Source organism: Desmodus rotundus, chromosome 2 (assembly GCF_022682495.2).
Source record: "Desmodus rotundus isolate HL8 chromosome 2, HLdesRot8A.1, whole genome shotgun sequence".
Classification (NCBI taxonomy): Eukaryota; Metazoa; Chordata; class Mammalia; order Chiroptera; family Phyllostomidae; genus Desmodus; species Desmodus rotundus.
This window is the reverse complement of record NC_071388.1, coordinates 25,930,440-25,953,057: the sequence shown is the minus strand read 5'-3', so window position 1 is coordinate 25,953,057 and position 22,618 is coordinate 25,930,440. Positions and strand designations below refer to the sequence as shown.

Below are 22,618 nucleotides of genomic sequence, written 5' to 3'. Positions count from 1 at the left end.
TAGATATTAACTATCAAATTATTAGACCTCTGAAATGTGATTAAGATTCTTACGTGGTTGCACAGAAAAATGTCCTTATTCTTAGGAAATGCAGGCTGAAGTATTTAGGAAAGAGACATAGAAGGAAGCTATGGAAAAATGTTTTTATGCAGTCTTGGAGGAACACATGAGGGTGTTCACTAAACTATTTTTTCAACTCTTTACACAGTAATGCTGGAGCCAAGCTATTCACAGTCCCACAGCCAAGTGGCCAGAATGGGACCTGTTTGCAGATGGCACTCTTCCAGGGGTGCCATAAAAGGAGAAGAAATATTATTTCTGAATTAATACAATCACTTCCACCCAAAGACCGGTATGACCACAACTCAGCACTAACACCCAGCTCTCACGCATGAAAGCCACTCCACTACCTCCCGGGGAGCACGACGTAAAAGGTGACGACTCCGGGTGGGACTGACCTTCTTCCAATCCTCCAGACCAGAGGAGGGGTTCCAGATAGGCATTTCCCGCGAGCACGCGACTCCCCGGGATTCCTGTTCGTACACTAGACCATTGAAACCCTGATATATTCCCACCCTTGGTTCTCCATGGATTCTAGAACGCGAATGTGCATTTCTTCTGAAAGACCAAAGTACTTCCTAAATTTTCTTTTCTCCTGAGTAGCTCCATGAGGATTTTTAATAAGTAAATCCTTCCCGGCCTCTAGAGCGTGCCTTTATGGGGCCTGGAAACGTTGCACGCAGGCAAAGAGGAGCGAGTCTGAAGCAGAAATCTTTTCGGAAGGTCTGCCACCTAAATCGCCTAATCTCTGCCAGCTTCAAGTGTAAAATGCACACCTAATACCACGGCGATGGTACTTGGGGATGGCGAGGATCGTAATAGTACGCCCAGGCAAGTGCGTAGGGCTGCGGTCCACGGGCTGCGAGGGGCTCCCGGCCCCCGCGCGTGGTCTGGGCGCGCCCGGCCGTGCGGTTGTGCGAGTGCGCGCGGGGCGGGAAAGTCGGCCGCCGCACGAGATCGACTTGGGAACGCGCAGCGCGCGGGAGGTAAGAGTGAGGAGGGGTCTTGGGGCAGCCTTGAGGTTTTCGAGATCCGGGGCTGGGTGGAGAGCTCGGCCCTAGGACCGGCTGCTCTGGGGACGTGTCCTCCTCTGGGACGCCGGGACCAGAACGGCCAGACCGGCGGGACGGCTGGGCGGCGCCGCCCACTCCTTCGGCCCTCTCCCCGAGCGCCGCCGAGGTAGCGCGCGAGTGGCCGAGCCCTGGGCTGGAGCCCCCGCGACGAACAGCTGCACCACCCTGGTGAGCGCGGGAGAAGGGCCCGGCGGCGCTGGGGTGGGGGTGGGGGGGTACTAGCGGGAGGAGCCCTTGGGTGTGTGCGGGACTAAGGCCGCTGCTGCGTGGAGCACTCGGGGCCTTGCACTGCTCCGAGGCTCAGCCCCCGCCTTCCCGTAACCCTGGCAGCTCTGGAGACGAACTCCGGGAGCTGCGGGAGGGAGGGGGCGTCGGCGTTGGCGGCGGCGGGGGAGAGAACCGCGACGTTATTTTGGTGCAGGCCCGAGGCGAACGCATTCCCAAGGCCCTGGGGAAGGGCCCGGGAGCCGAATTGTGGGAGGGTTCTTCATAGGGAGGGACTGGGAAGAAGGTGGACCTACGGAAAAGAATGCACGAATTGGGCTCAAGTGGAGGAAACCCCTAGTGGTTTCGTAGAGGCGATCTGAACGAGTATACAGGCGTTTTAAAAGAAATCTTCAAGGTGCAATGGAGACTCACTTTCCCAAGCAGTGGGAATGATGCCATCAGCGAGGACGGGTTGCGTTCCTGTCTTCCACTCCGCACTACCGGACTAGAAGGGCGATCTGCGGGGCGGACAGGGCTTTCTTTTCTCTGTATTTTGCACATGTGCCAGCTTGTAGGAGGTGGCTGCTTTGTCAGGAAGATCTACTACCAAGGAACAAATTACCAAACCATGTCCTTTTTATTCTGTTTTCAGAGGTACAAGATTTGAGTTTGCAGTCCTCAGCTGGGAACAACTTTGGGTTTTAGCTTTCCCCAGACGGCTTAGGCAGAGGTGGGGCGCTGATTTTGTGCTGTCGGAATCTGATTTTGTATGGATGCCTAATAAAAGCGCAAATTGAATCTGCATCAGTCTTGAGAAGGAACTGTTTAAAATGAAGAGATAGGAATCTATGACATTTTTCTCCTAGACTGGAAGAAATGATCATTGGGTACTTTCAGGCCTGAAAATAAAGCTTGTTATTAAAACAGTGGCTAAATATAATTCCAGATTAGATGCATTTGTTTGAGAACAAAAAGGAAGACAAGAGGATCATTTTTCCAAAAATGAAATGTCGATATATAATAATTAGCAGCCTGCTAGGCATAGAACATTGATTTTAGATGTCATGGTGCCCGATGTTGTTATGACTCAGATATATTCTTTTTCTGTTCTTCTGTTCAATAGTCCCCAGCAAATCTGTTTTAATTAAAGCATGGGAGACAGAAAACAACAAAGAACTTCAGCTAGTGCTTTGGTCTCATCTGAAGTGTTCCAGGTAAGCTCATCTTATTTTAATTTAGAAATTATCCTACATGGTGAAAATCAACCATAATAATAGTCTCCTTTACAAAATTAAATTTTTTTTCACTTACTGATTTTCGAGAGAAAGAGAGGAAGGGGAGGAGAGAGAAACATTGATTTGTTGCTCCACCCATTCATGTATTATTCATTAGTTGATTCTTGTATGTGCCCTGACCATGGGCCGAACCCACAACCTTCGTGTATTGGGACGATGCTCTAACCAACTGAGCTACCTGACCAGGTCTCCTTTACAAAATTTTAGTCATATACACACCTACAAATTGTGTTATATTTATTCCCCTCAAAGGATTTGTGAAGTACGAGAGTTAAAGAAGGTCTATTAAGTCACTTCGTAAGACATATATTTCTTAAAAATTGAATTATTAAAATATCATGATACCTAAGGAAAATTTAACTATATAACTGTAACTTGGTGGTTATAGTCAACTTTAAGTTCAGACTTAATTCACTTTATCCCTAAGAAAATACTCCAGTGTGTACTTTCTTCTCTTTCCTTTCCTCTTCAGGTGATTTGCCTTCTCTCTGTGCCCAGTTTCAGGCTCAGTTTCACGGGTAGAATCCCATTTTAAGAAATACCTTTATCCCTTTCACCACTATATATAATGTCCAGGCCAAACATGCTTTCCTGTTGCAGCCCTAAAAGCTGTCATTGCTCTCTCTTGCGCTCAGTGTGGTTAGATAGCCATACGTTACAGCTTCATGAGCGAGGTCAAGTGTGTGGGGTCAGACAGGGTGCTCTTGAATGACCTTGCACAACAGGTGCATGTGAAAGTTGCAGTTCACTTATCAGTAGGCTCTTTGGCAAATATTTCTTTTGGGATTATGCACAATGTTCTTTTTTTATGATTATTTATTTTTAGAGAGAGGGGAAGGGAGAGAGAGAGGGAGAGAAACCTCAGTGTTTGGTGGCCTCTCACGTGCTCCCTACGGGGGACCTGGCCTGCAACCCTGCAACCCAGGCATGTGCCATGGCTGGGAATGGAACCAGCGACGCAGGCCCGGCACTCGATCCACTGAGCCACACCAGCCAAGGCACACAATGGTCTTAATGAAAAGTTGCATATTACAAATACTGATTTGGTTTGGCACCGGAGCTTTTGGCACAGTGTGAATTAGAGGAGAGGGTAAGATGAGGGTGTGGGCTGGAAGCATGGAGATTTTCAGGGACCACATCTACATGAGGGGAGAACATCTGTGGAATAGGGCTTTGAGAGGCTGCAGGATGGAAGACTTGGCTTCAAGAGTTTGTGCCGCTTGAAGCTCTGGAAAATGAAGGAAGAAAAACAGAAAACTAGGGTAGATGATCAAAGTTTACCGTGTAATGTCTGTCTGACCCTGAACACAGGTAGTGAACCAGAAAGCCAAGGCCTTTTGTTGCCCCATATGGCATCCACAGCCCAGATTGATAATTACCAGCCCCACCTATCCCCCAGGAACCATGTCACTTAGGAGACGTGTTATCAGCACTGAGACCCCCTTTTCCATAGCCTGGCCCTTTGGGAACGTGAGGAAACAGAGAGAAGAGCAGTCTTAGGAGAGTTCACTGATATCCTAAGGCAGACTGTGTCATGTGATTAGAACAAACACTTCCAGACCAGCATCCTGTTTTATAAATAAAATTTTAATACAGCGCAGCCATACATATATGTTTAATATTGTCCGTGGCTCTGCTTTTACTACAAAGGCAGAATTGAGGAGCTGACAGAGAAACCACAGGGCCCACAAAGAAAATATTTGCTGTCTGGCTTTCTATTTATTTTTTTTTAAATTGCCCACTTCTGGGTTAGAACATAGACTTTTGCTAACCTCAGCTGTGCTTGGACAAGTGTACAGCCACTTCCCCATGGTGTGACTGAGGGCCTGGTCCACGTCTCTTCTCTGGAACTGTATTTGGCTACTATTTTGGTAACAGACTTTGTTTTCAAAGATGGAGTTACCCACTTTCTTAGATGAAAAATGATCATTGACTCTTACCTCTTAGCATTAAATAGTTCATAACTCTAGACTGACACAGGTTCTATAATATGAACCTTTTCTGAGCATCCATGTATTCTGAGAGTGCAAACTCAGCTCTGTACCATGGAGGCTGGCCACTAATTTGGAGACGTTTGGGGAGGGCCGTCTCCCTTCATCTTCTCCAGGTGAACTTTACTCTTTATATTCAGTGTGCAGCTTGGTGGTAATGTGAACCTTTCTCCTTGCTCTTCCTGGAGTGTGTAGCAACTTGAGGGCAGGGTTCATCTGTTGTCTTCCCCATTGCAGCCCCAGCCTCTGACACAGGTCCAGTATACCAAATGAATGAATGAAATTTCCTCCAATTGGTAAAGCTGTAACCAAACAGACACAGGAAGTCTAGCTTTCAAGTCAGCCTTCTGATGTTCTGCCTAATGGGTGTGATCTTTGCTCTGCTCCAGTTTTCCTAGCGTCTTCGGATCCGGCTGTCCTGTTGCCTCTTCCCACAGGCTGCTCTGTCATGGCATTCTCTCAGAGAGCCCGCCCCTGAGTGCAAAGGTATGTCCACTGTGCTTTACTTTTTACTCCCTGCCCAGGAATCTCAAGAGGCTGTAGGAGCTGAGGCGAGGCTGGGCCCTGGAGAAGGAGCACAGCATTTGGAGGCAGGCCTGTGTTGGGCCTCCCCGTATGCCTGTGCTTTGACTACACAGGTCTCTGAAAAATGGGATGATAACACCTACAGTACAGTGCTGTGAGCGTGCTTTGTAAACTGCTCTAGCAGGGATACAGACGTAAGCCAAAGCCCACCCTGTTTAAACCCTAACATGCATTGTCATTATTAAGAGTGGGCTTTTTCTGTTGGCAGGTACAGATAGGGCAAAAGCAAAAAGAAAACTACAGTTGAACTTTCCTCTCAGGTCTTGCTCCTTTTGGCTGAGTTGGCTGCTCCTCATTTTTCTTAGCCCCAAATCCCTGCATAGCCCAGAAATCAATAAATATTCCCACATATTGTCATTCCTACAAGAAAGGACTTTGTCTGCAAACAGTGTATATGTATGTGTGTGTGTGTATGTAGATAGATAGATAGATAGATAGATAGATAATATGTCTATTTAAAATATGTTTTTAAAAATCCAGGTGTCTTCTACTTCAACCCACCAAGGCAGGAGCCCTTTATTTTACTAAGACTCGAAGGAAGACATTCTCCCATACATCTCAGAATACACCTGAAGGTGGTCCTGGTGCCACCCACAGGGGGTCCAAGGGCGGAACGGGGAAACGGTGATGGGGTGTTGGGTATTTATGCTCACCGTGTACTTACAACTGTTACAACCATGGAATGTGGGGCTTAATGGTAGGGTTTTTTCTTCAACTCAGCGAATACTTTAGATTCATTATTAAAAATTGGACATTAAAAAAATTACATAAAAATAAAATCACATAAAAATGAAGCCTTTCCATATACTGCATTTTAAACATCAATACAAAGTCATGGAATCTTGGAGTTGGGAGGGGCCTTAGAGGTTACCTAAAATGCAACTCAATGAGGAGTTAATTTCCTCAACATTCCTGCCAGCCACTTGAAGATTTCCGTGGGTGGAGAGTAGTCCATTCTAGAAATCTGTATTGGACCCTCTTGTTAATTTTTATCTTTGTGTTTCCATCTGCCTTCTGGAGTTAAGATGGATGGGTTGTTCAAAATATTTGAAAGCATCTACCATGGCTCTTCCAAGCTTCCATTTTTCCCAGAGCAGAACATCCCCCAGTTCCTTCAGCCACTACTTCATCTAGTCCTCATGCGTGATGATAAACCAAATCCATAACCAACAGGTCACCTTCTGCTGAATTATATCGAACTTATCAATGGTCCTTTTAAAGTGGAATGTATTATGTGGCCGTGGGATAAAAACCCATTTTGCTTAGACATTTATTTTTCTGCTTCTCGAACCGAAGAGCGTATTGGGTTTTTGGTTGGTGTATGTGTGTGTTGAGGGAGGAAGACACTCGACAGTATTAACTTGCAGAAGTTCAGCACTGCCCCTCCCTCACAGGCACTTGGGGAATGCTTTCTATGTGCCGGACACTGTGCGCGATGCTGGGGACACAGCCGTGTACAAAATGAACATCCTCTGCCCTGGTGGAGCCGCACGGGGCCTGAGAGGTGCCCTGGCCTAATCCCCTGATGTTCTGATGAGAAAAGCAACTCTCCAAATTCAGTGTCTTGGCACCCCCTCACCTCACCCCCCCAGCTGTTAAAATCCTGGTCTCCCGATTCTCCTGTTATTCTGTTACATCACCACTTTCTTCCTATTAAATTCACACTCAACTAGAACCTTACGGTCTTTTTAACGTAGGCTGCTGTTAAAAGGATCCCCCATCCTGCTCTTGTACAGTTGTTTTTTTTTAACTTTGATGTAAGACAGTAAATTTATTCTCATGAAATTTTATCTCACTTTAGCCCTGTTCCAACCCGTCGAAAGCTTTTTAGATTGTAATTATAAACCTGTAGAATTCACTATTTTTTTACTTATTTTTCTTGTTTACAAAATTGAATAAGCCTACATTTGTTTGTCTTCGATAAGAAATGTTAAACAGGAAGACGCTGAAGATAGGGCTGTGGTTGAACCCTAGCAATTCTCTCTCAGGTTGACAGAGATGCCCCAACAACTTGGAACCTACGCGGGAGGGCAGGTCTGCGGCTGAGCTCGTCAGCACCATATTCTTGCAGTCCTGTGCGAGCCCAAGAATGTGTAGTGAGCAGATGACCACATGACAAATACACTGGCTGCGAGGGGTCAGCCCATTTCGAAACCATGTAGGCAGGGTGATCGGCTTCACTTCTTTCCATTTGGTTCAGAAGGACCGTTCAGTGCCCTGTCCTCTTCAGGTTTAATTCCTGTGTGTTAGCTAAGGCCTCCCTTGCTCTTCTGGTCAAGGAACCCCATTGAAAATGGGGGTGGGGTTTGTCAGATGAAATGATCTGTGAATCACCGCTGGCTCCTGATGGTTGCCGCGTCTGTGTCTAAGTGTTCACTGATGTTTGCCGAAGTTCAGACGCAGATTCAGCGTTATTTGCAATGCACATTCGCTTTCCCCTCAGCCAGTCTTTCCTTTCTGAAAACTGTCCTTGCGAGGTACGCTTTCTGGAAGTGCACCTGAGACTAATGCTCAGGGAGCCCAGCTTGATTTGCTTGGAGACTGAATGATGTTTGCATATAGGATTTCTCCCTTTTCAAAGATTCTGGTTTGGCTTTGGCAACTCTTCATCCCTGAGGAAGGTCCGAGGTGCTGCAGAACTTGAAGGGAAGTGTGAAAATGCCAGGCCTGCGGGAAAAACCAAGTGATGAAGGATGTGTCATAGTACAGTGGTAACAGGCCCCGCCAGGGGGGTGGGGACACCTGGATTCCCAGCTGGCTGCGACCCTAAGGAGCAGGTCTCCAAATCTGTGTCCTCAGCTGGCAGGTAAATGTTACAATGATGGGGCTCCCTTCTGAAGTGGTTTTAATCATCAATCACATGGGAGTATGGAAAGTTCCTGCTGCAGTACCAGGACCACCGGGGGGCTATTGTCAAAATACAGAGGGGGGGGAGTGTGAAGAAATGGATGAAGTAGAAAGCAAGTTCTTTTTAATGCAAACCTTTGACAGATTAAGGCAAATTTTATTTTTAAGCATTTTTTAAAAAGAATTTATTTTTAGACAGAAGGGAAGGGAGAGAGGGAAACATCAATGTGTAGTTGCCTCTCATGCACCCCCTACTGGGGACCTGGACCACAACCCAGGCATGTGCCCTGACTGGGAATTGAACCGGCAACCCTTTGGTTTGCAGTCCGCTGCTCAACCCACTGAACCACACCAGCCAGGGCTATTTTTAAACATGATTAAATTAGGCAAATACAGCAGTTGCAGTTCATTCATTCAATAAGTAAAATTTGAGTTTTTGTTTTACATCCAGCTTGGTGCTTCAAAGTAAAAAATAAAAATGGAAGTCTGTCAAATGTGCACAGTCCTGAAAGTAGCTTGATGCCTCTTGAATATCTCACACCTCAATTTGAAAAGGTTAATATGTTTTGTCGTTCTCCTCCAGTGGCTAGAAGTACCTATTGTAGGACTTCTGACAGGGCAAATGATGCTTGGAAAAATGATGTCATTCAGCTGTGGAAAGACCGTGGGGCAGGAGGACGGGTCGTGGGAGAGGGGAGCCTGGGATGGAGGAGGATCTGGGAGGCCCACATTTGGCATTGTGTGCTGTTCCCAGTGGGTCCTGTGGGCTTGTATGTTCAGGGTAGCAGAACATTAGGAACTTGGAGATCCTGGAAGAAACATAATCCTTGGACTCTAAAAAAGGCCTGATTTGGAGGAAGAAGGGGATAAACTAGGATTTATTTTGTGTGTTTAAATGTGTTATAGAGCATACGCTGTCCTGTAAGAAACATTGGAGCTAGCCGCGGGGTTTGTAAATACAATACGAGCAAATAAGAGAAAACTGGACGGAGCCTGGAGTGCAGACTTTAATAACAATGGCAGTACCATCTACTTAGCTGTTGGTGTGCCAGCGCCATCCTGTTTAATATGTGTTATTTCATAAAATGTAGCTTCTGATTCAGGAGGTCCGGGGTGGGGCCTGAGGTTCTGCATTTCTAACAAGCTCCATGTTGCAGTCACCTGGGAGCTTTACAGATCCTGCTGCCTGACCCTCAGAAACTGAGTTACTTGGTCCGGGGCACACCCTGGGGTCCACACTGTGTCAAGTTCTCCAGGAGATGATAACATGCAGCAGAGCTTGAGAACGACTAGGTTGAAGAAAGAGGAGGGGAAGGGGGGGTTGTGACACATCGCCGGTGGGGTTTGTTTCTAACGGGATCCGAGGTCAGAGGGTCGAGTTTTATATTGCTTTGTTTGTAAATGAATGGGTTCAGTTTGATAAATTTTCCTCATGGGTGGTCCCCCCACTTTATAGGAAATAGGACATGATTGATATGTGGGCTTATGCTTTGTATTAAACTCAATACACACAGAGCCTTTTCTGGGCATTTAGATTCCCACCCTCTTTCTCTTTGCCTTATTGTTTTTCTGTAGAAGAAAAGTCAGAATGTGCACAGTTGGCAATAGTTTCATAATTATCTTTAATAGTTAGCACATGCTTTCTCCTTGGATGATCCCGAATCTAGCATGCTTGATTTTCATTGATTTTTTTTTTTCCTGTCTGGACCTTTTAAACTGCACATGGTCAGACTCAGTGTAGCATACGAGAATGAAGCTTTGTATTAGAAAATAGCTGAAGAAAAGGAAGCATCATCTAACAAATTCGGGAGTTTATTTTTGGATTCAATTTGTTCTTGGGAATATCTTCTCAATATATTAAGTAGATAAAAAAAGCACATTACTAGACCATTTGCACAGTATTGGATATCTAGCAAGCACCTACTGTGTGCTAGGCACCGGCGATATGGTGGTGGGCAGGTCTTTTCCTGCACAAATCTCACATTCTTGTGAGAGGAACAGACAAAAAAAACTCAGGTAGGGTTTAAATGCTAGGGAGAGGATAATGAGGGATGTGATCGAAAATAAGGGCTTGGGGAGCTACTTGAACTAGGAGGTCCAGGAAAGACGCTCTCAGATGACTTTTTTGCCAAAACCTGTGGCATGATAAACAACCAGCCTTCTCCAGAACCAGCTTTTTTTTTCTTTTTTTTTTTGTGTGTGTGTGTGTATTTTTTCCCATTACCTTTTAGTCTCCTCCCACCTCTGCCCCCTGAACCAGCTTTGAAGTTAGAGGGAGAGCAAGTACAGATTCTGCAAGGGTGGGAAAGAGGTGGACACATTCAGGGGTCAGACTGGAAGCCACCGTGGCTGTGGTAGGGATGGGGGGAGGCAGTGGCAGCAGATGGGATGGAGAGACAGACTTGATAAATCCTCATGAAAAATGGCAACGCTGTTATCATTAAGCTTTTATTATCTTTGTGCCTTTTTGTATTCACAAAACTTTCTCTAATGAGTATTTGTTACATTTGCAATTAGAAAATATTTTGCATATTTTTGAAAAGAATTAAACTTGCTTTCCTTTTGCAGAAAGTAACCAACATTCTTTCCCAGGAAAGAACTCCAGGTTACTTTGGTTTACATAACTGTACCATTCCAGCAACTCTTCCTTCTGTTTCTCGGAGCGTTGATTCTCTTTTGAGCTGATTTCTCTTGTGTCACCCCGACCCCAATTACTTCCTAGGGGTTTTTTGTGCGTATTTTTGTTGCAAAATAAAAAGTCTGTGTTTGTATGAATGATTAGTTATTAACTATTACTGTTGTTAATACTTCATGTTTCAGGGCTTTTTAAAAGAGTATTTAAAAGAGTATTCAGAGAGAGGGGAAGGGAGGTGGAAAGAGAGGGAGAGAAACATCCATTGGTTGCCTCTCACACGCCCCCAACTGGGGACCTGGCCCACAACCCAGGCGAGTGTCCTGACCGGGAACCAGTTGGACCCACAACCCTGCGGTTCACACACCAGTGCCCAATCCACTGAGCCACGCCAGCCAGGGCATGTTTCAGATTTTGAGAGTGAGAATATTGAGTCTTTTTGCTTAAAGACAGTAAGGCTGTGGTGTTGCTTTACCGTTTCTATCAAGATTCAGTGGTTGCAAGAAATTAAAACCCACTCGGACCATCTCTGGTCTAGGGGTATGCAGCAGACTCCCTAGGGTAGATAGGAGTGTAGTGGCCATGAACTTGAGGTTTGGAATCCTGTTTGATTTTGTCTCCGCCACTTACAAGCCTGCAGCTTTGGGCAAGTTGTTGACTCTTCCAAGCCTTAGTTTTCTTACCTATTAAAAGCAAACAGTCAAGGTTTTAAAAGCGCCTTAACTCGTGGGCTCTCTCGAAGATTACCTGAGTTAGTGCCCGGCCCCTCCTGCTGGTGCGGTCACCACGACTGGGGCACCTGGGGCTGTCACGTGATGTGGACACCTGCCAACACTGACTGCACACAGTCACCAGATGTGCAGAGTGACTGGCAGGATGGGGCAGACTTTTCTAATGTTCCTGTTGGTGTAACAAACAAGAAAAGTGCGCAAGTTAGAAGACGAGTTATTCAAGTAAATGCACCTGTAGCCACAATGTAGGTCAAGAAATAGAATATGGCCAGCACCCCAGAAAGTCCCCTTCAGCCTCTCCCAATTGATATTTCCTCCCACTTCCCTAGTGTCCTCAGTTCTAAGACTATGAATTACTTTTGCCTGCTTTTCAACTTGGTGTAAATGGAATAATGTCTCTTCTTTATGTGTCTGGTTTCTTTAGCTCAACATTGTATTAGGAGATTCTCTCTGATGCCACGTGAGGTGGTAGTTCGTTTTTTCATTTTGTATACTTCGCTGTTATATAAGTTTATTTCTCTCTTCTACTGTGGTTGATTCCAGGCTGTGCTCCTACGAACTTCCTTGGACATATTTTGGCGTCCTCATACGCCCACACATTGCTGGGTGCTGTGTCTGGGAGTGTGTTGCCGTACCATAGGGGACATATATGTTCAGCCTTAGTAAATAACACTGAAAAGTTTTTCAAAGTGATTGAACTAATTTGTTCAAAAAATTTATTTTTTATTCCAAACTACCCTTAAATTTTTATTTATTAATTCACAGACACTAGTTTCTCAATTCAATGAGTGCAAAGATGTTCTAGGACAGGATTTCCCGAAGTGTGGAATTCTAGTCCTGCCAGAGGCTATGAAAATTAAAATGGGTTTTTTTGTTCAAATTTGAGAAACACTGCAGAATATATTCTCTTCTGAGAGAACGCACATGAACATTAAAAACTCTGAGAAGCCCTCCATTTAAAGTAATAGTGCAAGTTTGTTTGAGTGATTTCCCTTTTTGTGGCCCACAGAGCCCCGCTGACGCTAAAACACCTGCAGACACAGCCTGCGATTGCACTGGGCAGTGAGCGGCCACAGCGTTCTGGTGCCCAGTAACTGAGGTGCTGATTACTTGTCTGAGGATGGTGATTTCACTTGATAGTTAAATCCTGGGCACACTTCATAACCTGGACGCCGACAACGTGTTCTGTCTCTGGAGGTTTTCTGGGCTTTTCTGTGAGTTGAGACGTTTTCCAGCTGTTAGGGATCAACTGCCAAGTTAACAAGTACCCACCGGTGGCCTGCCCTGTACCAGGCTGTACACTAGGCTAGTGCGATAAGGAAGGTGGTTTGTTGAGGTCCAGTCGGTGAATGTCCAGTTGCTTATATGTAGTTATATAATCTCATGCTTATTTTTATAAAATGGAAATTTTTAAATTATAATTTATATATAATTGCTTTTTTGATTGTGATGTGTGACATTATTATTTAAGAAGTCAGGGATGAAATAATGGTCTACTTCCCTGTTTGGCCTTTTTGTACTTTTCTAGTCATCAGTGTTTTAGGGCCTCTTTCTGCCCCTCCCCCGGGCTCTGGGGTTTAGGACAGCTCCAGGGCTCACAGGGCGGGCCCACTGCTCAGCTGTCCCAGGCTGGCCTGTGCTGGGGGGCCAGTCGCCCTGTGATGCCACGGTCAGGGCTTGAGCTGATCCCAGAGAGGAGGCCGGGCGGGTTAGGTTCCTGTGAGTTCATAGTGTGCGTGTCCTTCCGCACGCCTGCGTGTCACTTCACGTCAGAAGTTTCTGAGGGCCCTGAGCTGACCGGTTAATCCGTCTTCTCCCCCACAAACTTCTAAGTAACTGCATTAGTATTGTAAGGCTTGATTTATAGATGAAAAAACAAACTTGTATGAAGTTAAATAACTGCCCTAAGGTCACACAACCATGTAGTGTCGCAGCCAGGATTCAGGGTGGACCATCTAACTCTGATATCCAAGTATTTTTATTATGCTTTTTCTTCTCGTTTTTTGGATAACACCCTGAATTAACAACTATTTTCTAGTATTTGTGGCTAGTCTTTTTTTTTTCCCCTCTTCACCGTATACCTCCTCCATTCGTCTACACGGACACCCACACTGCTGAGTGTGGAAGGAATTCCTGCAGTCCCTTTAAAAACTAGTTACTGGAACAGAGCATGGAAGAGGGGACATCAGCAGAGTGTCCCTTAGAAGCGCTGCGTCTCACTTCTTTCCGTGGCTCCTGAGTTCTTTATCGAAGCAGGACTGTCGTAGGGTGACACAGTCACCAGCTGTTGGGAGAACCTTGAACATCACCTGCCCTTCTTCCTTGATGAAGCCACAAACTCTCCGAATTCTGTGGACTAGTGGTATTTTTTTTAACTTTTTCTTTCAGCTTCTACGGATCCCTTCCCCTCTATGACTTCTCTATTCCCTCGACCCATGTGCAGACGCTGTTATGTTTCTTGTATCTTACAGAAACTTCAAGCAAATTACTACTGAATGTTCAGTTGGTGAAAGTGAAGGTCTTTTTACTCAGAAAAAAATAAATCGAGAAGACGGTAAGAAATAGAAATATATTTATGGCTTTGAAACCTACTTTTCTTCAAATAGTAAGAATTCATCAAGATTAGTTGTTTAGAATAATCCCTTTGACAATAAATCAATTTAGAGACACAGGAGAGGAAAGGTGCTAAGGGTAGAACAAGCTGGGAATGACAGCCATTTTAATTGTGCTGATTCTTCCATCCATGAGCTTGGAACATTCATTGTGTTTTTTTCAGCATCTTTTAATAGCGCTTTGTAATTTTCCATATATAGGTCCTTCATATCCGTTGTTGAGTTTATTCCCAGGTATTTTTCTTTTTCTGAAATCTCATTGTTAGTACACAGGAAAGTGGCAGATGTTTGCACATTGATTTTGTATCCTGCAGCTTTACTGTATTTGTTTATTGCTTCTAAGAATTCTTTGGTGGAATCTTTATGGTTTTCTATGCACAGAATCACATTGTCTGCAAAAGTAACAGTTTTACTTTTTCGTTTTCAATTTGGATGCCTTTTTTTTCCTTTTCTTGCCTGATTATTTGGGCTACAACTCCCAGGACTATGTTGACTAAGAGTGGTGAGAGTGGGCGTCCTTGCCTTATTCCTGATTTTAGAGGAAAAGCTTTCAGTTTTTCACGAGTGAGTGTGATATTGGCTGAGGGTGTGTCATATGTGGCCTTTATTATGTTGAGGTACTTTCTTTCTGTAGCCATTTTATCGAATGTTTTAGTCATAAATGGATGTTGTATCTTATCAAGTGCTTTTTCTGTCTCTAATGATAAGATCATATGATCGTTATCCTCTGTTCTGTTAATGTGGTGAGTTATGTTGATCCATTTGCATGTGTTGAACCAGGCTTGTGCCCCTGGGATGAACCCCACTTGATTGTGATGTATTATTTTTATAATGTATTGTTGTGTTCAATTTTGTTTAGATTTTTGCATCTGTATTCATCAGAGATAGTGGCGTGTACTTTCCTTTTTTGTGTGTTAACCTTGCTAGGTTTGGGGTTCTGTTGGCCTCATAAAGTGAGTTTGGAAGTATTCCTCTTCTTCGATTTTTTTGGAGAATTTTGAGAGGGGTAGGTATCAAATCTTGTTTGAATGTTTGGTAGAATTTACTGGTGAAGCCATCTGGTCCTGGCGGTTTTGATGGTTGTTTCAATTTCCGTACTGTTGATTAGGTCTATTTAGATTTTCCAGTTCTTCATGATTTAGTCCAGGAAGGTGTATATTTCTAGGAACTGATCCATTTCTTCTAGGTTATTGAAGTTGGTGGCATACAGCCTTTCAGAGTATTCTAGTACACCCTTTGTATATCTGTGTTACCTGTAGTAACTTCTCCTCTTTCATTTCTGATACTGTTTATATGAGTCTTTACATTTTTTTTCCTTAGTTGGTTTAGCCAGGGGTTTGTGAATTTTGAAACTTTTCAAAAAACCTGCTCTTCGTTGTATTAATTTTTGTATAGTTTTTTTGTTCTCTATTTCATTCAATTCTCTAATTTTTACTGTTCCCTTCCTTCTGCTGACTTTGGGTTGCTTTCTTCTTTTTTAGTTCTTTAAGATATAATGTTACGTTGTTTACTTGGGATTTCTTTTATTTCTTGAGATAAGACTGAATGATATAAATTTCCTTCTTGTTACTGCTTTGACTACATTCCTGAAGTTTTGATAAGTTGTATTGTCATTCTCATTTTTCTCTACATATCTTTTGATCTCACCTTTTATTTCTTCTTTGACCCACATATTTGTGGGTTTCTGTACCTCCTTTTTGCAGTTGATTTCTAATTTTAAAGCATTGTGGTCAGAGAATGTACTTGGTATGATTTCAGTCTTTTTGAATTTGTGGAGGCTGGTTTTGTTGGCCCAACTATGTTCTAGCCTTGAGAATGTTCCGTGCACACAGGAGAAGAATCTATAATCTCATGTTCTTATAAATGTCAGTTATGCCCGTTTGGTCTCACGTGTCATTTAAAGTCGATCTTTCCACATTGATTTTCTGTTTGAATGAGCTGTCAGTGGAGTATTCAGGTCCCCAACTATGATTGTGTTTTTGTCAGTTTCTCCCATTAATTCTGTTCGTAGTTGCTTTATATGTTTTGGTGCTCCTTGATCTGGTGCATATATATTAAGAAATGTTATGTCTTCTTATGTAGTATCCCCTTTACCAGTATAAAATGTCCATCTTTTTTTCTTACTACCTTTGTTACCTGGAGATCCATTTTGTCAGATGTAAGTATGGCTACACCTGCTTTCCTGTGGATGTTACGTGCTTGACAAATCATTTTCCACCCTTTCATTTTGAGTCTGTTTTTGTCTTTGCAGCTTAGATGTGTCTCTTGGAGGCAGCATATGGCTGGGTTTTGGTTTTGATCCAATCTGCTACCCTGTGCCATTTTTTTGGTGAACTCAGTCCATTTACCAATACATTTAGAGTAATTATTGCTGTATGAGGACTTTCTGTAGCCATTTTATCTTTTGTTTTTGGTAACTCTATGCCTCTACTGGTTCTTTTCCTTTGTGTGTGTCTGTTGTTTTTGTTCGGTGATATTCCACACCACTTTCCATAACTTTTTAAAAGTTATTTGTCTCAGTTTTTTGGTTTGTGGTTACCATTAGGTTTATGAAAAAAAAAGTTTCATATGTACAGTAGTCCTTTGTCTGATCTCCATCCCCTTTTGCAAATTCTGACCAGTACCTCTTCCCCTTTTACGTTTTTGTTGTCACAAATGAGCCCTGTTTATGCTGTCAGTCTGTCCGTCATCTTACTTGCAGTGTTGTGACCTTTTGTTCTTCATTTTAGGTAGAATAACCCCCTTGAGTATTCTTGCAGTAGAAGTGTTCTGGTGATAAATTCCCTCAGCTTTAGTATGTCTGGAAAAGTCTTTATTTCTTCTTCCTATAACTTTGCTGGAGATATTCTTGGCTGGTAATTTCTCTCTTACAGTAATTTGAATAATTGGTTCCCACTCTTTTCTAGCATGTAGGGTTTCTGCTGAGACGTCCGATGATAACCGAATGGGCTTTCCTTTACAGGTTACTTTCTTTTCTCTGGCTGTCTTAAGAATTCTTTCTTTGTCATTAATTGTGCATTGTGTTATATCAGTGTGCATTGGAGAAGGCCTTTTTGGATTGAGGTATTTAGCTCTGTTTGCTTCTTAGATTTGAGGACTTAGCTCTTTCCATTGGTTTGGGAAGTTCTCATCATCTATTTGTTTGAATTGGCTCTCTGTCCCATTTTAGCTCCCTTTTTTTCCTGGCATACCCATGATTCTCATATTGCTCTTTCTGATGGAGTCAGATAGTTCTTATAGAGGTCATTCATTTTTATTTATGCTCAAGTCCCTCTCTTCCCTCTGCATCATTTCTAGATTTCTGTCTTTGATATGACTAATCCTTTCAACCATCTGGTCTGCTCTATTTTCTATGCTCATTAGTTCATTCTTGATCTCTTTTATTGAGTTCTTCATCCCCAGAATTTCTATTTGTTTTTTTTTTTTTTTAAGTTTCAGACTCTTTGGTAAAGTACTTACTTTGTTCATTGATTGGGTTTCTAAGTTCATTAAACTGCCTATTTGTATTTTCTTGCATCTCATTGAGTTTTTTCAGAACTGCAATCTTGAATTCTCTGTCATGTAAATCACATATGTCCATGTCTTTAAGTTTGTTTTTTGAAGATATTTTCATTTTTTTTCTGAGCTGCCTCACCACTTTGGTTATTCATGATATTTGATGGATTCCTTCTCTGTCTAGGCATCTATGTAGGAATGGCAATTCTCTAATAGATTGATATAAAGAAGTCTCTCTATTATTTTCTAGTAGGTAGCACTGAATCACAAGGGGTTTTTTTAAGCTCTCTTGCACTTCTCTGGCTTTTCACATCTCCGCAGGGTGGTAAAAATGGGAAGGTGGGTGCCTCCCCTCTGATCCAGTCACCCCAGTCCCAGGGGACCAACCCAGCAAGTGGGGAATGAGGTAGGCGATGGGGCTCCAAAAAATCCATGAAATCCCAGTGCTGCCCCCCATAGCCAGACACTGTCATTAGTATGCCATGAAGCATGGGGGCAGGGTGGGCTGGAGTAACCTGGCTGCCTTCTCAGTTGCTTTGCCGTCCTGGTAATGTCGACCTTGAACCTCTGAGGTTCAACCTTGAACCCTCCCCCAGTTCCCGGGAGTCACAGAGTGAACCCTTTTTTCAGAGAAAGTGATTCCAAAGTACTAGCTCTCAGGTTTGCAGATAACGTGCTCTGCAACCCAACACCAAGAACGAAGGGAGGTGAGCTCTGGGAGGTTAAGAGGAGGCCAGGCTTCCAGGCCTTTGTTTCTCTGTATGGAATGCTGACCATCAGGCAACCGTGGCCGCACCTCTGTGCTGTGTCCCTGCCCAAGTCACTTGGCGGCAGCTCGTACAGCCCACTCCTGCAGGAATGCCCGCCAAATATGTTTGCTCCTCACAGCTGAAGGGAGGGCCAGCCACAGTCTGATTCCTCCCCTCTTTGGCCGAGTCCCTCCATGAGCTCAGGGACTGCAGGGCTACATCTGTGGCTTGTCCCAGCCCTTGTCCCCTCTTGCCTCCTCAATTCATTCCCACTTGCCTACCTTTAGATGGTTCTATGTACGGTCTCTGTTGAATTAGAGCTGTTCAAATTGTTGAAACTTAAAGGGGAGAAGCCAAGAGGATCTGTCATGCCACCATTTTTCTGATGTCACTCCAAAATATCTCATAAATTTATTTTTTTAAGATTTTATTTATTTATTTTTAGAGAGAAGGGAAGGGAAGGAGAAAAAGAGGGAGAGAAACATCAGTGTGTAGTTGCCTCTTACATGCCTCCTACTGGGGACCTGGCCCACAACCCAGGCATGCGGCCTGACTGGGAATCAAACCCGAGACCCTTTGGTTCACAGGCTGGCACTCAATCCACTGAGCCACACCAGCCAGGGCTCATAGATTTATTTTTTAAACCCACCTCTGTTACTCATTTCTTTCTGTCTCTCTGGAGATTTGGGACCAAAATCATATTGCAACAGTTATTTATGTCAAATAAGAAGTATTAATTTTTAAAAATAATCTATTTTTTAACCTTTCTTTTAATTTAAAAAGCTCGAGTATATTTTGGGTTGTTGGTGTTCATTTGTTTACAACTCAGTGAAGTTAATGAGATTCAGGTCAGAGTTTTTGGTTTTGCTCAGAGCTTTGTTCTCCTTTCTTGCCCTTTCTCCTTGAGTAGATAATGGGATATCATTTGAAAACATGTTTTGGGGGGTGAATTACTCACCAGGTCTTTGATAAATCTTCCAGAACCTGAGCCACGTATTCCTGAGTGCTGTGGATGGCCCTGGCCCCCTTGACCACCCTTCCCTGTAGGATGTCACTGAGATCTCTCAAATGGAGCCTCCTTCTGCTGTCACTCCTGAGCTTCCTTGTGATGTGGTACCTCAGCCTGCCGCAGTACAATGTGATAGAACGTGTGAACTGGATGTACTTCTATGAGTATGAGCCAATTTACAGGCAAAACTTTCGCTTTACCCTTCAAGAGCGTTCAAACTGCTCTCATCAGAACCCATTTCTTGTCATCCTGGTGACCTCACACCCCTCAGATGTGAAAGCCAGACAGGCCGTTAGAGTTACTTGGGGTGAAAAAAAGTCCTGGTGGGGATATGAGGTTCTGACATTTTTCTTATTGGGCCAGCAGGCTGAGAGGGAAGACAAAGTATTAGCGTTGTCCCTGGAGGACGAACACCTTCTTTACGGTGACATAATACGACAAGACTTTTTAGACACATATAATAACCTGACCTTGAAAACAATTATGGCATTCAGGTGGGTGACTGAGTTTTGCCCCAATGCCAAGTACATCATGAAGACAGACACTGATGTGTTCATCAATACTGGCAATTTAGTAAAGTACCTTTTAAATTTAAACCAGTCAGAGAAGTTTTTCACAGGTTATCCTCTAATTGATAATTATTCCTATAGAGGAATCATTTACCAAAAACACCGTATCTCATACCAGGAGTATCCTTTCAAGGTGTATCCTCCCTACTGCAGTGGGTTCGGTTACATAATGTCCAGGGACTTGGTGCCAAAAATCTATGAAATGATGAGTCACGTAAAACCCATCAAGATCGAAGATGTTTATGTTGGGATCTGTTTGAATTTATTAAAAGTGGACATTCATATTCCAGAAGACACAAACCTTTTCTTTATATACAGGATTCATTTGGATGTCTGTCAACTCAGACGTCTGATTGCCGCCCATGGCTTCTCCTCCAAGGAGATTATCACATTTTGGCAGGTTATGCTAAGGAACACCACATGCCATTATTAGTTTGACATTCCACCGGAAGCAGAGGACAGGATACTTGCTGGAGAGTGTCAGAGTCGGTGCTATAGAATCCCCAATGGGAAGCTCATGGGAAGGGCGTTCTCTGGCTCCCACTGAACTGAAACTCATGGAGAACCCGCGGACTAGACATGACAGGGTTACACTTTGCTGGTATTATATTTGGACAGTAATCAAATCAGGCCCTTTAAAGATGGTACTGAGAGGAATTAAAGTGTTTCGTTAATAGGACCAAACAATTAGAACATGTCATTCTATAGAACTTCTTAAAAGGGTTTCATTGAATTATAAGCTCATTTAGTTCATAAGAACAAAGCAATGTGGAGCTTTATTTATTGAATAGTCTCATTATTAAGGGTTTTGTGTATCTCTTATGTGGATTACCAATATTTAAAAAAATATATAGTTCTGTATAAAAAACTTAAGAGTTATACCAAACAAAATTTCATCTGTTTTTGGTCATTCAGAAGGTATTTCAACGTGCGGCAATATTTCAGAGTTAACAATTATTATTTAATATTGCTTGGAACTTTCTGGCTGTTTAAGTGTTATGGTTGTTTCAATACTGTATATACACAATAGCGAGTCACCTTTCCGTTTGGACTCTTTTTCCATTACTTCGCTAATGAGTTATTCATGGGTCCACTAATGTAAGGTCATGGATGTGTATCTTTGACTTTGATAAATATTTTACCGTGGTAATATAGAGAAGAATTAAAGGAAGATCTGAATTATTGTCCTGTTTTTAAAAATATAATCCACAGTATTTTTAAATATCACTTCATCAGTCTCATTGTCCCCCTGGGAATTAGGAATAATACAGAATGCCAGGCAGTACGTTTCCTTTTGGAAAGGACTCCAGGCAAAAATGGCCAGAATATAATGAAAAGAGTGTTGAATTCCAGTATTGAGGTTGGAAAGAGAAGACTGAAGATTCGAGGTCGTCACTAATCCGCGTCACGTGTTTTCTCATTCTCTAACAATCAGTTTGAGAATAAAGAGAGAAACAACCAGTGCTGCTCTGTTGTTACTAGTTTCACATCGAGAGGAAAGCCCTCCTGTGGTCTAAAAACAGACCGGGTTTTCCCATTGTGTTTGTTTTTTCATGGGATGTGTCTTGTGTTGGATCTACTACTCATGGGTCAGAGAGGAGCGCTGCTTGCTCCAGTTTTGGGGATTGTGCAATTTCCTATTATGACTAATACGGGACCACTGATTCCTTTTTTCTGGATTACATGATGGCAAACAATCAAACCCTTTGGCAGAAAATACAAACTTGAAAGTATGTAGTCAGCTCTAATACACCAATATTTGTAACTCTTCTATAAGATAAATTTGTAACTAGAACTGTTATAATGTGTGATTCTCTAAAAAGGCTATTTCCATTTTCCCAATCTTAGGCCTGACCCAGTTATAATAAACACAATTAAATGAAATATCCTATCTAAACCCCCGCCAATCCCCATTCATATAGGAGTCACTTTCTTTAAGACAAATGGTGGTCGTTTTTGTGGTATGATTAGATTTGACCAATTTTGTAGAAGTTTATATTGATGTTTGGGAAGCAAACAGAAGTTTTTGAAAGAGAACTTTTAAAATAAAAACTGATTTCTCTTCATTTTAAGGTAAGATAAAAAACCCAGAAATAAAATGTGAATAATTGCCAAATTTCAGAAAGTTGTTCCTTCTCAACTAGAGATTGGTGCCTAAAAGATCTCTAAAAAGTGAAATGATTATGAAAACCATTAAGAGGTTGGGCCATTATATTTTTTGTTTTTAACTAGATGCTTCTTTGTAGTTAAGCTTTCAGGTAGAAAATATTAATCAGCTGTGTAATTAAGATCTTGGCCTCTGATGTTTAACCACATGAAGAGCATTTTTTAGATTGTAACTCATAACAAAGTTCACTACTGGAGCCTAACCTTAGGCTATTTCTCTGGCATCTGCGACAGCCCCGCCAGTCCCACGCCTTACACATTCTCGCTGCTTCACTCCTTTGCTTTGTCCGTAAGCATTGACTTTGTAACCCCTTGCACCTGAGCCTTTGCCAGATTATACTTCAAGAACAACTCCCAAATCTCAGAGGTTGCCAACAGCCATCTTTTCTGTCCGTCCACATTGCCCACCACTGGCTGCCATCGTTGACTGGGTCCCTGCTGCACGTCTCTTCCCTCTCAGGCCCCGGGCTGAAGGGCAGCAGCCCCTGTCTGCAACACACTGTTCTAACCGAGGAGGGAAAAGAGCTGGTGGCGTCAACAGTGGATACGTCCACTGACCAAAGCAAATCTTCTACTCAGTGTGGGGCGTGTGTCCCC

The 22,618-nt window shown here is 43.1% G+C and overlaps 1 protein-coding gene across 9 annotated transcripts; it reads left to right on the top strand.

Moving 5' to 3' along the window:
* Window positions 1–523: 523 nt before the first annotated feature.
* B3GALNT1 (beta-1,3-N-acetylgalactosaminyltransferase 1 (Globoside blood group)) lies at window positions 524–21,318 on the top strand. 9 transcript variants are annotated; one of them, XM_045197529.3, is made up of 6 exons: window positions 1,432–1,755; window positions 1,993–2,070; window positions 2,464–2,554; window positions 5,016–5,112; window positions 13,893–13,975; window positions 19,259–21,318. In XM_045197529.3, exon 6 carries the CDS (start codon window positions 19,290–19,292, stop codon window positions 20,286–20,288), a length of 999 nt encoding a protein of 332 aa, XP_045053464.1. In that variant the 5' UTR covers window positions 1,432–1,755; window positions 1,993–2,070; window positions 2,464–2,554; window positions 5,016–5,112; window positions 13,893–13,975; window positions 19,259–19,289; the 3' UTR covers window positions 20,289–21,318. The 9 variants fall into 9 exon arrangements, with proteins under 9 accessions (XP_045053515.1, XP_053774040.1, XP_045053448.1 ...); XM_045197562.3 differs by adding an exon at window positions 12,431–12,635 and having other exon boundaries at window positions 1,432–1,994; XM_045197540.3 differs by having other exon boundaries at window positions 1,448–1,548.
* Window positions 21,319–22,618: the final 1,300 nt, after the last annotated feature.